The 17,546-nt window shown below is 37.2% G+C and overlaps 1 protein-coding gene across 1 annotated transcript; it reads right to left on the minus strand.

The window, feature by feature from the left end:
• Positions 1–587: 587 nt before the first annotated feature.
• LOC127115828 (uncharacterized) lies at positions 588–1,567 on the minus strand. Its single transcript, XM_051047272.1, has one exon. The coding sequence runs from the start codon at positions 1,504–1,506 to the stop codon at positions 823–825; it is 684 nt and encodes a 227-aa protein (XP_050903229.1). The 5' UTR covers positions 1,507–1,567; the 3' UTR covers positions 588–822.
• Positions 1,568–17,546: the final 15,979 nt, after the last annotated feature.

Here is a 17,546-nt window from a genome sequence, read left to right on the forward strand (position 1 = left end):
TTTTATATATATATATATATATATATATATATATATATATATATATATATATATATATATATATATATATATATATATATTACTTAACACGTGGATAATTTAAGTGGGGAAATTTTTGCTTTTATGGTGGTAATGTATTTTTCTAAATTTATAAGAGATATTCAAAGAGAATATGGTCAGATTTGAGTGATTCTCGAAATTCACAATTTGAAGTTATGAATTGATTAAAAAAATTAATACAATTCATTTATAGATAAACAAATAAAAAAATATCAGCATTAAGTGAAACAACCCATATATATGTACGAATAATGATAAATATACTGCAAAACAAGAGAAGATATGCGTAATTGTATATCAATATCTTCTAGAGTAAATTGATTTGAAGCTTGAATGTATTTATTAATAAATTAATATAAAATGATTGGGTGATAGATTCATATCTAATAAAATTCTAAAATGTCACTTCGCTCACTTAATTATCGTTATAGAACCAAAAAGGAAAAAAAAATAATAACATATATGTAAACTATAAACTAATATTACATTTAGTGGAAAGTGTATTATGCACCAATAAGGTTGGCTCATTTACATCCACAAATCATAACTCAACATAAAAAAACTAGGTACTAGGTTTGATAATATATCTAGGGCTCCAACTCAAACCTTACACTAACTATGTGTAGGTTTTTAGTGGTTATTATCACTTTATCTATACATAAAAAAAAAATTAAAAAAAAACTTACCCACTTACAAATAATAAAATTAATTTTATGTTTTTTTTACCATTATAAAAAGTTGAATATTGTACATCCCAACACTTTAGCTTATGGTTCCAATTACGTTCTTAAATGTAGTAGGAACTGACAGGGGTTCCGTTGTTGCGGCTGGTTCTGGAATGGTGGGTTGTGGAGTCGTAGGATTCTCAGCTTTTTCCATATCAGAAATGATGTCCAAACAGTTTCCTCCCAACTGAAACACAGCATCATTGTCATTAGAAAAGGCGAATTCCTTCTCCATCCCTTCAAATGCATCCTTGCAAGATGCTTGGTATGACAATACAGAACTGAATTTCAACTTCGCTGTACTAAAATCCTGAACCTTGATTGCTTCTTTGGTTTCTTTGATAGCATCCAAAATACTATGGTATTGATCCTTGCATATAGCAAGAGAATCCTTCAATGAATTGGAAGCACTGCTTTCGGCAAGTGATGTACCAATGGCATCCATAGTTTTTACAGTTTGGTCACGAGTTGCATCAACTTCAACTTCCAGAGCCTTAATGGGAGTAACTGCACTCTTGAGGAAGTGTGGTTTAATTGTGTCTAGACAAAGTTTAGGATTGGTGGTTTTATGGCAGAGATCCACGAGATCAGATCGGAGATCGTGTTCTACAACGTGGATACCCTCTGAGTGCTCCGCGTTGGACTCCGCGTTGCCGACGAAGAGGAATGAGGCTAGGGTTAGAGCTAGGGTGAAGAGAGTTGTTTTACTTGTGAAACCCATATCGTCTCTTATCTAAGACAATGCGTTGATTGTTGAGGATTAGAGAGAAATGAAAAAGTGTTTGAAACTAGGAACAATGTAATATATACAATGAGAAAAGGAAGAGGATAAATATAGCTAGTTACTATTGGCATTTCATAGTTTACTATAATAATTGTATTCCATTAGAAGTGGTTGGTGTTCCTAATAATATGGATTTATCAATCATAAAACTAGTTATATTAGAACCAATGGCATTGGAAAATTTCCAAAAAAAAAATGAAATATTGCAAACTAAGAATAATTGATGGAGAGTCAATAATGGGGTTATCTAATTTGAGAGTTGGCATATGCTTTTTTTTTTAGAACATTGAAGAAATTGAAATGGTCAAGAATCATTTTAGAATGATAGAAAGAGAAAGAAGTGGAGACATTGCAAATTCTATGGTAAATATATGCTAAACAAAATAATAGAGGAATGCTAGTTTTAGCATAATATCTAGTCCAACAGTAAAATAATATAGAGATTAAGATAGTATAACAAATAAACACTTGCATGATTTTTAAGATTTTGTACTTGTCTTTTGAAATTACGTTTCATGATTCTTTATTTCATTCATCTTAATTTCATAAATCCATATATTTCAAGGTGAAAAAATTATACTTTATGTTTAAAGGGAAACTATTTGAAGTAGTTGAAAAACATACTTGAAAAATGCTTGTACTAAAGACTGAAATTTCTTGGAAGCAATAATGTAATTGACTAAGATATTGTAGAGTCCTTATCAATCAACTTTGTATATATTTCATTAATAGTTTTTTTTGTCAAATTTGTAGTAGTAGTTGACAACATGATTTTAAACTATGATTGTGGTCCCGGTCCTGATCATTATAATTACTAAAATGTGTATTGGGGTCTCTATTAAATATTTGAAAGTAACACAACCGAAACCATTATATATTTATCCACAATAATATAGATACACATTTGAGAGATTATAAAAAGTAAGATGATTTATTAAATTTAAGATTGATTGGGATTTAGGGTTTTTGAAAGTTTAATTTTGAGTAAGAAGATTTGATCTAATATGGTTCATCGTCTCATGTGCATTTATGTTCTGTTCGCATGCGTAATTGAAGATGTGCATTGTGATGTGATGCTAGTATTGAGGCATCCACAATAACAATATTGAGATCAAAATTGTAGATGTGACCTGCAATTTAAAATTATTTGAAAGTACAAATATATAATCATTTCTCGTAATCAAAACAAAAATCATGGTTGATATTTATTACCAAAAGCCTATACAAGTAACTCACCATAATACTTTTGTCTCCTGCATGATATATTTGAAGTTCTTTGTGGGATAACTCAGCTTGTGGCCGGAGATTCTACCCTACAGTGGGTGCTAGTGGTGGTATTCTATCGATTTGATGTAGTGTGAAAGGAAATGCAATCTTTCTATTCTCTTGGTCAGGGTATCTTGTGGTTTGTCTTGATTGAGGATTGAATGCTCGACCCTACTTTGTGGTTAATATGTATGTTAAGTGCTCTCTGGAAGAGAAAAGAGTGATGTGGGATCACATGGTTTGAGTTTTAATCGGTTCTCGGGGTTTGTCTGATGTATTTTGGGAGACTTCAAAGCAAATTTGAATCGATCTGAGAAAAAGGATGTCTCAATGGGGTCCAGGATTTCCCCCCTGCAAAGTCCCTGGAACTTAGAGCTTTTATTGTGAATATAAGGTTAATGAATTTACCTTTGCTGAGAAGGAGGTTTACCTGCTTTCATTCTAACGGTGTCCCTATTCCATAATAACAATATTAAGATTAAAACTGTAGATGCAAATTGTAATTTAAAACCATTTGAAAGTACAGATATATAATCATTTCTCACAATCAAAACAAAAATTACGGTTTATATTTATTACCAAAAACCTATAGAAGTAATTCACCATCATACTTTTCTGTCTTCTGCATGATATATTTGTAGTTTTTTGTGGGGTAACTCGGCTTGTGGCTGAAGTTTCTCCCCTACGGTGGGTGCTAATAGTGGTCTTTTTTCGATTTGGTTTAGTGTGAAAGGAAATGTAATCTTTTTATTCTCATGGCCAGGGTATCTTGGGGTTTGTCTTGATTGGGGATTGAATGCTCGACCATTCTTTGTGGTAAATGTTTATGCTAAGTGCTTTATGGCAAAGAAAATAGTGGTGTGGGTATTCACATGTGTTTTTAGCGAAAAATCACGAGTTTAAAAGTTTCTGAGATTAATTCAAAAAATCTCAAGAGCAATTTTGTGCAAACACGTTTATAAGAGAGTATGTATGTGAAGTAATTGTGAGTGTCTGAGGATGAAGGGCCTAAACACGAGGGCTTAGGCTTAAAAGCTAAGGATGAATGGCCAAACACAACCGAGATTTGGGCTTTTGCTGGAGTAACAAAATCTTAAGTTCTTTATAGGAAAACGAGATAAATGTAAAGGCGGATGTAGGGCTAAATCTGACATTAGGCTCGAGGTGGAAGAGGGGTTAAACATTCAGTTTAGACTTGATGCGGGATTGAGTATTGAACAACGGTTCAGGTTTTGCTGGAGATTTGCCAAACACAAGGCTCGGGATTAGGGGATATAAGAGGTAAAACAATGTCTAAAATTTGCTAGGAAGATGTGCTAAGTACGAAGCTTAAGCTTAGGATGGTGTGGCTAAAACAACAGTTTAAGCTCACTACAGGAGAATGAGGGGCTAAACAGTTGGGTTTAGGCTTGCTGGGGAAGATGTCCAAGGGCAAAAAGCTTAGGCTTGATGTGTGATATCATGTCTAACCAATAGTTTAGGCTTTGACAATGTGGGGGCCAATCAGGACTTGGGCTTGAAAATGAAGTAGGAAGGTGAGCAAGACTTCGGCTCGGGGAGAGGGGATAAAGGACGACTTAGGCTTACTATGGGGATATGAAAGGCTAAACAGAAAGGTTCAGGCTCAGGGAAACGAACATTTTAGACTCGCTGGGGAGAAAGTGAATGCTAAACTCTGGGTTCAGGCTTAAACGAACGTAATGGTCAAACATAAATTGGGTTTGGAAAGACTCCACTACGCCAAATAAGGGAAAAGAGGGCGCTTATTTTGGCCTATAACAGCGCTTTTAAGCGCCCTCTAAAGTGGCGCTGGCATAGGTAAAGACAGCGCTTTGTTTTCCTGGAGAAAGCGCTGTCTAAAGTGGCCACATTATAGTGCGCTTTCAGAAAAAAGCGCCCTCTGGAGTGGTCCATAAAGGGACACCTTAGAGGGCGCTTTCAGGAAAAAGCGCCCTCTAAAGTTGTCAATGTAAAGTGTTTAGAGGGCGCTTTCAGGAAAAAGCGCCCTCTAAAGTTGTCAATGTAAAGTGTTTAGAGGGCGCTTTCTGGACAAAGCGCCCTCTAAAGTTGTCAATGTAAAGTGTTTAGAGGGCGCTTTCAGGAAAAAGCGCCCTCTAAAGTTGTCAATGTAAAGTGTTTAGAGGGCGCTTTCTAGACAAAGCGCCCTCTAAAGTGTTAGTTATTTTAAAAAAAATTGTTTGAAAAACAGTGGATATTTGATTGTTAACCTGTTCGCATGCTGCAAAAGTGTAAAATTCATATTGATTTCATCCTTTAATCCAATGTTATACACCATTAATCCATTGATATATACAACATGAATCCATTTATATACAACATTAATCCTCCATATATACAACATTAATATATGATTCTTTGATCAACAATATACAACAACATATTCATGATTTAGTAAAAGTACAACAACAATATACAACATATATACAACAACAGCATACAACAACAACATTCCATACATATATGTACAACAATATACAACCTAGCTATATGATTCTTTGATCAACAATGAATTGACACAATTCATCCTTGATTTCATCCAAATTTGCTCTTGAGTAAGATTTGTATTCCTCAAAGTACTACAATTAAGAGAATAAAACATATTCATGATTTAGTAACAAATTAGATGAAATATCCGATAATATTAAAATAAACCCTAAGTTATTATTCCATACCATTTTTGGGATGTCTATACGATTCAACGCAATGATGTCTCTCATAAATCTCATTACAAAAAATCCGCAATCGACCGAATTATTTTGCTGAGGACACTACACAGAAAAACAAACAATATATATATAGTTAATTTCTTACAAACACTATTATAAGCAAAAAAACAAACACTATTATAAGCAAAAATAAGATACTTAATATATACCTGAACTCTGATCCAGGTAATGTCCTTCCTATTGCGGTAATTCTTTTTCGATCTAAATTTTATTATTGCCCTAACAAAATAAAAACGTATATTGAGATCAATCTGACAGACATAATTAAATATACAAATACACACGATTATTTAGGGGAATTTCACTTACGCGTCAACCGTCTTCTTCATATTCGGATATTTACTCCAATCACCCGATAAAGAATCGAGATAATACACTATTAGTCTCGAAAGATCCATAGCAACCAACACCCAGTGACCACTGTAAAATAAAACAAAAATTTAGATGAATGAAAATTTTCTACGTAAAAGATATACATAGATTAGAATGAAATTATTAGAAAGAAAATCTAACCCGTTGCTAGAATTAAACGGTAAAAAATACAAACTGGGTGTAGTATTATCGCCGGCCGCCATGAATCTATCGACTAGATCATTCTTTACGGATGTTGGATTATTCGTTATTAACGTTGCGTTGATACGGGAAGCAGCAATAAAATTGAAACGGTTACACAATTCAGTTCCCCGCATCAATGTTACATACATATACCTTAAATAGAAACATAATAAACATTAGACTACTCATTGAAATGTGTAAATAAATTGTTCAACTAAGTAAATTATAGATTGATCGGAGTACCATATGTATGTATGAATGACAGCGATGCCCAATTCGGTGTGTTCAAAAAGTTGTTGGAAGTCCTCCTTTGCAATTATTTCGAAATGAGCAGCTCCGAAAACACCTTCATCAAAATCTATACTACGAATGGCCCCGTGCATAATATCGGACTCATCCACCATTTTCTCAAGACGCATCATAATTTGAGATTTTGTCCCGGACGTCGTTGGAATATCCTTAGCAGCGCTTTTCAACTTTCGACGGGGAACCTAAAAATTCATATAAAATAAATCATGACTTTTTGTGATGCAACAGAATCGTTGCGTATATAATTCAATTGGTATATATATTTGTACCTCTTTTTGAGATGCAACCGACTCGATGCGTCTTGAAATCCCTTTACCAACTTTATGTGTGGGTCTTGTAGGAGTCTAACATTACCATGTAATAAGGATTGATTAAATATCATAATTGTAGCTGAATTGAAATGTGAATACTAAATATTCATAATCATTTAGAACATATATACCTCGGCATCAGGGAAAATTAGATCTGACGGCCAACCAACAAAGGATCCGACTGCATCTCGCATCAACGTTGTCTCTGAAACAACGTCAGGTAATGGGAGAAGGGCGTCCGTATCTAATACAAGGTCAACCGAAACTTTCATAAATCCCACCGGGAGGGGATTATGGTGAAGTAATTCACCCGAAGTATTGTGCACTTTTCCCTTGCCAACCATGCGATAAGTTGGTGACGATAGATACAGCTGACAAGGTGAAATGCCCTAAACCAATAATAAATATTATTGTTAACGTGTATATGTGTCAAGTAAAAAAGTGCTATTTTAATTTCATAATAACATATATAATTACCTCGGGAAATTTCGGTTGATAATTGATACTAGCTCGGTCACTAGTATCTTTTGCCTCGGAAGCGCACCTTTCCTCTCTATACCTTGCATTCTCGTTTTGCAGTTGGAGTACTTGTGCCCTTAACTCCGCCAAGGTCTCCATCACCTCTTTGTTGGTAGGATTTTTTGTTTTTGTTTTTTTATAAAATGACGACGGAGTCACACCAAAACCCTTACCCCTCACACGACCGGAATACTCAGGAACATTTAGTACTCGACTAAGTACGCTCCTGCAATCCTGGACCTCGGTTGAAGGTACGGTTTGGGATAAAGTCTCCTGAAATATTATTAGAGGAGATTAAAAATGAATTATATGTCTAACAAAATTTTCGATATGATTAAAGAAATAATGTTACATATACTTACACATTCGTCATAAACATTTTGGACCGCTTCAACGACAGCCCCATCCTTCCCAACCCGAGCAGCCTTCCATAATACGTGCTCCGGAAGAGATGTTGCGTCACTTTTCTCCTCGGCTAGCTACACATTGAATTAGATTATAAGATCATCAATTATAACATATTGTGACAATGTATAAGCTCATAGCATTTGAATATACTCACAATTCTTTGTTGTAACCGTGCATAACCCGTACGCCCTTTTTTGTACGGATACGCGGGTTTTGATGCCCTTTTCCTATTTTTGTCGCTTACTTCCTGGATAAAAAAGTTTAAGGCATATTAGAACCAAGTAACTTAACAATTGTATAATACCATAATTAATAGACATTACATGGAATTTTTCGTTTCTTCGTTTGGCGACAAAGTTATCCCATTCATCGGCTGAAATAATCTCGGCATACTTCATTGGCCGTTCTCCTTCAACAAATTTTCCTTCCTCATCCTTGAGAAATTTGTTGCACAAAAAGGATCGAAATCCTCGGAGTCTTTTTCCGGCCAATTGAATACAATATTTTTGCCGGCTTTCATCGATGTGAAAGGATCTCTAAAAAACATACAAATGGAGTGTGTTATTATAAAGTAATATTATAACAATATATGGTCAACAAATAGTCAACAAAAAAAACATATAACAATATATGGTAAGTACCTGTATCTCCGACCATATTTTTTCTTTGCCAACCTTCAAGTCCGGACTTCTCCAATTATCACATGTAATCGGAATATGTTGTCGAACAAGGAAACCAATGTAACTTGTCAACATTGAACCGTTAGGCTCAATTAGTTGGTCTTCAGCACTCCAATGCACTTCAAATTTTACACCCTTGTCTCTTGCACGAATGATTGACTTCATAACAGTCAATCCTCGTTTGATTTCTTTTTCAACATTGTTACGTGATCCATTCGCGTCATGGGTATCGTCTTGGTTAGCCATTTTATCTGTAATATAGAAATGATTCAATAAGACCCAAGTAAGACAATGATTCAATACGTGAACACATTCATATACCTTCCATTTCTCTCATGTTACAACAATCTAAACTCTTTTTTTTTTATCATTATTGAATACAAACTCACACACACCTACTGCATGCAAAAGACCAATGCAAACTTATGGTGTTTGGAACATGAACAAACTTGCATCCATAATCATCAAACTTCCAAGCACAAGCTCAAACACACTTCAAATGATATCAGTTTTCAATCAGAAATAAAAAACTCAGTTTGCCCTAAACAACATTAATCAACATAATGCACAAAATGTAAAACTAAGTTTAGAAAATGCCCTAATCAAACACATGAAGAAAGTGAACGGTAACGATGGAGAAGAGAAATACCTTGAAGGTGACGGTAACGATGGAGAAGAAAGTGAACAGTGACGGTGGACGCAGATAACGCAGTGAACGTGAACGCAGCAGCAGAAAAAGGCGACGGCGACGATGACGGTGAGGGAGGGAGAACGAACGGAGGACGAGAGTAATTGCAGTAGAGAGTAATCGCAGTAGAGAGAAAACCCAGTTACGTAAACGAAATAGCTTATAGAGAGGGAAAATAAAGAGACATGCAGTATATGTTATAATTTTAATGTTTACTAAAGGGGACCTTAGAGGGCGCTTTTGTAAAAAAAGCGCCCTCTAAAGGGGGCCTAAGAGGGCGCTTCTAAAAGCGCTCTCTAAGGCTTTCCAAAAGCGCCTTCTAAACTGGAAATGTACATGGACTTAGAGAGCGCTTTTTTAAAAGCGCCCTCTAAGGGTAACCTTAGAGGGCGCTTTCATTAAAGCGCCCTCTATTGGTGTCCCTCCATTTCCTCATTATTTTTTTTGGCTTCACTTTAGAGGGCGCTTTGTTACAAAAGCGCCCTCTAAAGGGGGCCTAAGAGGGCGCTTCTAAAAGCGCTCTCTAAGGCTTTCCAAAAGCGCCTTATAAACTGGAAATGTACATGGACATAGAGAGCGCTTTTTAACAAGCGCCCTCTAAGGTTACCCTTAGAGGGCGCTTTCAATAAAGCGTCCTCTATTGGTGTCCCTCCATTTCCTCATTATTTTTTCGCTTCATTTTAGAGTGCGCTTTGTTACAAAAGCGCCCTCTAAAGTGCGCTATCTATTCCAATAGTATGCTCCTTATTTTTTCTCTTCACTTTAGAGTGCGCTTTTGTAATAAAGCGCCCTCTAAGGGGCGCTGTCTATTCCAGTTTTTGGCGTAGTGCTCACAGGAAGGTTTGATAGTATTTATGTTCAACGGGCCGAGGAGAAGATGCTAAACATAGGGTTCAGGCTGGTGGAGAGAGGCTAAAACAAAATGTAGGCTTAGAGAGGTTTATAATAGAGGGTTTAACAAAAAGGGGACAAGTACAATTGGGTTGGGGAGAGGTTAGGTTTGCCAACGGAACTGGGCTTAAAGATGGATTTGCCAACAAAAATAGGCTTTAGGGGAGATTTGGCCAACGAAATTGGGCTTAAGGATGAGTTTGCCAATGGAACTGGGCTTGGAGGGAGATTTTGCCAACAAAATTGGGCTTTGGGATGGGTTTGCAAATGCAACTGGCCTTGGAAGGAGGTTTTTCCAGGTAGGCAATGGGCTTGGAAGGAGGTTTTGGCAGATAAGGATTGGGATTTGGGATGCTATGTCAATTGGGCACTTTGTTGTAGGCACAAAAGCCTCAGGGTGTCCCACAGACACAATGGAGGGGATGAAGTTTTTGAAACATGGTTACCCTTCTCGGGACTTACCAAACCTACAATGGGTATTTCGAAATAAATCTAAAGACAAAGTCTTGACAGAGACATCTCTTCTTATGCGAAGAGGGTTTTACGAGGGGGGCCAGGTATAATTGGGCTTTTATCAAAAAGGGTTTCCCATACAGAAATTGGACTAGAAAGAGGTTTTCCAACAGGGTTGGGCTTTGAAAAATAGGTGTGCTATAATGGACCTGGACTTGGAGAGAGTTTTCCAAACGGGGACTGAGCTTTGATACATTCTGTAAGATGGGGACCTTGCAATAGGAACAAAAATATCATATCGTCCCTCAGGCACAATTGGCGGGGATGAAGTTTTCAAAATATGGCTACCTTTCCTGGGACTCACCAAACCATTATTGGGTGCTTCGAAATGAAACATGATGCAAAGTTCTGATAAGGGGTACCCTGCTCGTGCAAAAGGCAACGAGGGGGAGACGTGATTTCATGCACCAAGCAATGAAATAAACTCACAAAAGGAGAGTTATCTCAATGAAGTCATCTCCATGGATGATGGAATGGGGCTTACGACGAGCAAGAAAAATGAACAACTTGAAAGATCATGTCGAGGATGCCAACTAGGAGTCTTACAAGGGTCAAAGCAAATGGGTTATATATTTTTTATAGTGCCAAAGGGAATAGGCTTTGAAAAGGTGCCAACGAAAATGGGATCAAGAAAGCACCAAGTGAGTTTTGGGCTTGTTTTTGCTTGTTAGAGAGATTCATGCTATGTGAGATGATATGGACGAATGGAATAATATGAATTATGCATGACAGGTTTATGCAGTGGTATGGGGATCTATAGATGCCCCAAGTTTGGGTATGGTGTAACGGACACCGAGGAAAATTTTCTTGGGTTACAAGGCTTCTGGTTTACATGGTGTGGGTTGTGTCTTGCATGACTTCCCGACATCTTATCCTCTCGATCCTGCTGGAGGAAGAACTTGGCATGGACCTTTCGATGCCCTAGGCTGGATCTGAGCAGGTAAACTAAAAGGGATTACTATGAAGAATGGAGATTCTTGTAATCTCTTAGGTCAATAGACCTTCATGATCTCATGCATTTGCACATTGTATGTAACTATTAGGTATCGTGGTTGTCCCTTCAGACACTTTAAGATCAACATAAAAATCGAGTTTTCATTTAGTACTTTTGTTGTTATCCCTGAAATTTTCAATGCATTATTTATTAGAAATAACAGTCACATTTCACAAATAAGCAGAAAAAGTAAAATGAGGAGTATTTCTAAATGAAAAGAAATTTTTCTGATTGAAAATGGGCCTGTGAATTGGTGATTATATAAGGAGGCAATTCCTAAATGAGGTAATTGCAAAACAAAAACATAAAAAAAAATTGGCAATGTGAAAGTCTTGGATTTCCATTAAGTTCCAATTATGCTATAGCCTTTATGTCTTCTAGATCCTTGTACTCTGCTTCTGATGAGAGTGACTGGATTGATCCCTCTGTTTAGGGTTTCCACTGATTGGAAGATGGATTCACAGATCCTCGGTAATACGCAGTCTCTTGCCATTAAAATCCCTAATTTTTGCCTAGACTGCCCTTTCGGGTTTTCACTCTAGCGGGATACCCTTTTTTTTGCCTAAGTTACCCCTTAGGGTGTCAACTTAACAGGTTTATAATTCTTTTGATTTATATCCCTAATTTTTGCCTGAACCTTTTCTGTTTGTGGTCGACCGAAATGCCCACTTTTGCCTAAGTTGCCCCGCAGGGTGTCAGCTTAGCGGGTCAAATATTTAGGCGTAATATTTTCTAATTGTGTCTGTATTCACGGATGATGCAAGATCATCACCGTCCATAGTTGAGAGGATCAAGACTCCTCCTGAGAAAACCTTTCTCACAATGTATGGGCCTTCCTAATTGGGGGTTCACTTGCCCCGAGGATCTATGTGGATCGGCAGAATCTTCTTCAGTGCCAGGTCACCGACTTAGGGATTCCAAGGACAAACTTTATTGTCAAAGGCCCTTTTCAACCTCTTCTGATAAAGTTGGCCGTGTCATAGAGCTTTCATGCACTTTTCTTCTATAAGTTTCAGTTGATCGATTCTCGCTTGAATCCATTCAGCCTCATTCAGTTTGACATTTGTCAAAATCCTTAGAGAGGGGATCTCTACTTTGATAGGGATGACTGTTTCCATACACCAGAGAGAAGGGGGTTTCCCTAGTAGAGGTTCGTACCGAAGTACGATAGTCGTGCACAACAAAGGGTAGCATCTCGTGCCAATCCTTGTATGTCTTCACCACTTTCTAAAAAAAATCTTTATGTTCTTATTGGCTGCTTCCACTGCTCCATTCATCTTCGGACGATATGGCGACGAGTTGTAGTGTTCAATCTTGAAACTCTTACACAAATCCTTCATCATCTTATTATTAATATTCGAACCATTATCGGTAATGATTTTATTGGGAATCCCATAACGGCAGATAATGTCTCTTTTCAGAAAGCAAACTTTCGTACCCCAAAATTTTCCCTCCCTTTTCGCTTCTCATCTAACTTATGGCTTGAGACTCATTCATACTTTATTCGCGTGCATCATTCATTCATGATTAACACTTGCTAACAGGCATTATAGATTCAAGGTTTATGGTTGGTAAAAACAAGGGCTTTGCTTGAAGATTATGGTATTGCACACCTTATGGGCTGAAACCCTAATTCTTGATTTTGCTCCTATGAGATCTTGTGTTTGACCTTCTATGTAGTTAATCTGACTTCTGAACCCTAATTGTGGGTTCATGGTTTGAGGTGTTTCCTACGGAGCTTTGGGCTTTGTTTGAAACCCTAATAAGGGATAGTTGGTATTTAGGTGCTTTGCTGATTTGGCTTTCTGATCTACGGTTCATCAAAATCCTAGTCCTTGGCTTTGAGGTTTGTGAACTCAATGGTTTGCATTAAGGTAGTGGAAACCCTGGTTGATCTTCATGGCATTGATGTGCCACTCGAGTTGACTTCTCATTTGGCTTGAGATTCTTGATTGATATATAGCTTTGAACTTTGACCTAGTAAACCCTAATTCATGGTGTTATGTGGTTGATTCAAGGAATGTTTGCATTCATGTTTCATTGACCTCATGGTCTCAGGATCCATTTGATCTGAGCTTTATGTCATCCCCACTTCATCCATGGCTTTATCAAAATGTCAAGATTCATTCATGCTTTGATTTATAGTCCCATTGATACAAATTCATTGTCCATTTGATCAAGTCATTCCATGACCCATTAACTCCATTTAATTCATTCATTCAAACATGTTCAAAAGTGCATTGAAAGTGTTGGTTCTTGTGTTGGCGGCAATTTTGGTAAAACCTAGAGTGTTCCCAAGATGTCACATGTGTTGTCTTGACATAAGATAACATGTACCTGCTGGATGTTTAAAATGTAATTATGCAGGATTTTACCAGGATGTCAGACCCGATGTCATGACATTTGTATACAGAATATTCAGTCTGAATGTTATGTATTATGTGATTGCATTTTTAATGCAAATCTATGTTTGATTGATGAGATGATTAAACACGCTATCAATCAGTAATTACAACGAGATTAACTTATTTTCCAAAGAGATCTAATCAACCGTCATGAGAAGATATGAATGGAAAATAGTTTAGGGTTTTATGATGTCCAAGCCCAGCCAAATGCTTCTATAAAAGGGACATGGAAAACCTGATTTGATACACAAGAAATAACGAACGAAATATTGAGAGAGAATAAGGGTTTTAGTCTTGTGTGGTCGTGTGTTTTGTAAGCCATTCAATTCATCCATAGATGATTGAATTGGTCTGATTTTTGAGTTGTAATTTGTCACTCAAAGCTTTTAAGCATGAGTGTGTGTCTACTTGATTGAAGTTGTTAAGTAAGATCAAGTGTGTGTCTTTGAAGAGTGTCTTATTTTCATTGTAATTATTGTTTTGTATCACCGGTGTGATTGAGGGGGAGTGAGTGGGATATCATATCTAAGAGTTCTTAGGTAGAAGTCACACGGGTAGAGATTATGTGAAAAAGACTGTAACTTGTGTTGTTTACTAAGAGTCTTTGAACTGATTCTATTTAGTGGATTTCCTTCCTGGCTTGGTAGCCCCCAGACGTAGGTGAGTTTGCACCGAACTGGGTTAACAATTGCTTGTGTCTCTTGCATTACTGTTCTTTATCTTTTATCTTGTTTGTATTGTTCAGATATTAGTGTCGTGACATTACCTTCGACATCTCATATCTGATACCAAAATTTCAATTGGTATCAGAGCAGGCATCCTGCTCTGGTTCTGGGTGAGATCTAGGGACGATACTTTCTGGTACTATGGAGAAAGATGGAGGATCTGTTCACAGACCACCTATTTTGGATGGATCCAACTATGACTACTGGAAACCTCGAATGGTAGCCTTCCTAAAATCTCTGGATAATAAAGCTTGGAAGGTTGTGTTAACAGGCTGGGAACATCCAGTTATTACTAAGGATGGAGAGGCTACTACTGATAAGAAGGCTGAAGAACAATGGACCAAGGAGGAGAATGATTTAGCTCTTGAGAACTCTAAAGCATTGAATGCTATATTCAATGGAGTAGATAAGAATATCTTCAGATTGGTAAACAACTGTGAGGTGGCTAAAGATGCCTGGGACATTCTCAAAACCACTCATGAAGGCACTTCTAGAGTGAAGATGTTTAGACTGCAGCTGCTCACTACCAAGTTTGAAAATTTAAGGATGAAAGAAGATGAAAATATTCATGAATTTCATATGAATATCCTTGAAATTGCTAATGCTTAAGGAGCCCTGGGTGAGAAGATGTCAGATGAAAAATTAGTGAGGAAAATACTCAGGTCACTCCCTAAGAGATTTGCCATGAAAGTGACAGCCATAGAAGAGTCTCGAGACATTTCAAATATGAGAGTTGATGAGTTAATTGGATCCCTTCAAACATTTGAGATGGGAATGTGTGATGGATCTGAAAAGAAAGTCAAAAGCATAGCCTTCATGTCAAACACTGAGGAGATAGGGGAGGAAAGTGGTCAAGATATTGATGAAGATCTGGCAAATGATGTAGCAATGCTGGGAAGACAGTTCAACTGACTTCTAAAAAAGATGGATGTAAGATCTAAGTCTAATGTCAAGAACATCTCATCTGACATCAGTAAATCCAACAATGCTGGAAGAAGAACAAGGTCAGATGAAAAGCCCAAAGAAGGAAAAGGTGTTCAGTGCCATGAATGTGATGAGTATGGACACATTAGAACTAAATGTGGAACCTACCTCAAGAAACAGAAGAGGAGTCTTACTGCCACTTGGTCTGATGAAAGTGAAACTGAAGAGTCTGCAAATCTTGTGACTGCCTTGACTGGAAGATGGGGTTCTGATGAAGACTCAAGTGATGATGAAGTAACCTTTGAAGAATTGGCCACTACCTACAAAAAGTTGTGTCACAGAAGTGCAGAAGTGTGTCAACAAGTTGAAAGCCAGAAGAAGGTGATAACACAACTGGAGAATGAGAAGGTAGAACACTTGGAAACCATCTCTAAATTAAAAACTGAAACAGTGTTTCTGAATTCCAAAAACTAGATGAGATGACAAAGTATGTCAGGATGCTAAACAATGGATTTGACACCTTAGACAAAATTCTCCAGACTGGACAAATGACAGGAGACAAATCTGGCATTGGGTTCAACGAATCTAAGGCTGAGCGCAGTTACACTGGTGGCAAACCTAAATCCAAACCTAAGTGCAGCCATATTGATAGTAAACCTAAGATGTCACATCATATGTCACAACTGTAGGAGAATTGCCATCCAAGGCGCAACGGAATTTAAAATTTTTCTCCATTTAGTGATCCTTACGAATGGGCATGATCAGTGATAGAATCGTTACCTCTTGTGGCGATTCAAACCTTTGGTGCAGATCTCTGATAATGATCAAAACCTTTGATACAGATCCACGGGGAGATCACGAACGTTGAACGATGACAACGTCTCTACTCAGTCCACACGAACGGATTCCTTCAATCGCAGTGCTAGCTGTTTGTGAATGAAGGCTTTGAGTGAGAGAAAGAGAGATACGAAATTCCAACTCTTCAGTTGTGTTGTATTCCCATACAAAGCTTCTGCACAAGAGCTCTATTTATAGAACCACTTGTGTGGGCTTCAAGCCAAAAAGCCCACTTAAGTGCATTTTGGCCTATATCTCATAATATGCCAAAATCACTTAAGTATTTGGTACCTTACCATATTTCGTATTCTGCTTAAGTACACCGTACCTTACGATGTTCCTTAATTATTCTATCTCTCATCAATCCGTCCTTTGTGTGTGACCCTATAGGTTTTCGCGACGTTGGCAATTATATTAAATCACACATTTAACATAATAAACAGTGAGCGGTATCTAGCAACACATCACTGCTACCCAAGTCACGAAAATGTCATGTGATCTGACAAAACCTCCTGTGATAATAATTATGTGTATAATTACCCCTTTTCCCTTATGTCTATATTGAACACAAGGTATAGACCGTGTCACCCTTGTCCAGTTCAATATTGGGCCCATAGACATTTATCCTGTTACGCAGGATTGGCAAATTCCATCTAGGACACTCATGTCCCTCGGCATGCTTTGTGGAGTACTCATCAACTGTCTTTATGGTCATCCAGTTACGGATAACGTTGGATCAGTAATAAGGCACTCAACTCTACATCTAGGATCCATAGTGGTTTCAGGTCGAAGAGTGGTATACACTATTATCACCATGAGAATAACTTATGACACTTTGCATAACTTTCTATATAGTATTCTCATAGCGGGTCAATCCGGTATAAATATTACTCCTAATATTCATACCTATGTTTAAGACTTGATAACTCTTTATCCATGATCCATGAGATGTGATCATCAGTCTACAAGCATAATAGTCTTAATGCTTTAATGTTATCCCACTTCACATTAAAGCTCGACTACGGATACTTTAAGAATAGTGTCCTTTTGTTTAATGTGTTCTCATGATTAAGTCACACTTAATACATTAAACGAACTATCTATTCCAGGGACTTTATTAATCAACCATAATAAAGAAAATGCCTTTAAATAATTCGATACAAGTACCAAAAGTATTGGCCTCTAGGGCTTACACCAACAACAAC

The sequence above is a fragment of the Lathyrus oleraceus genome, chromosome 1, assembly GCF_024323335.1.
Source record: "Lathyrus oleraceus cultivar Zhongwan6 chromosome 1, CAAS_Psat_ZW6_1.0, whole genome shotgun sequence".
NCBI classification, from domain to species: domain Eukaryota; kingdom Viridiplantae; phylum Streptophyta; class Magnoliopsida; order Fabales; family Fabaceae; genus Lathyrus; species Lathyrus oleraceus.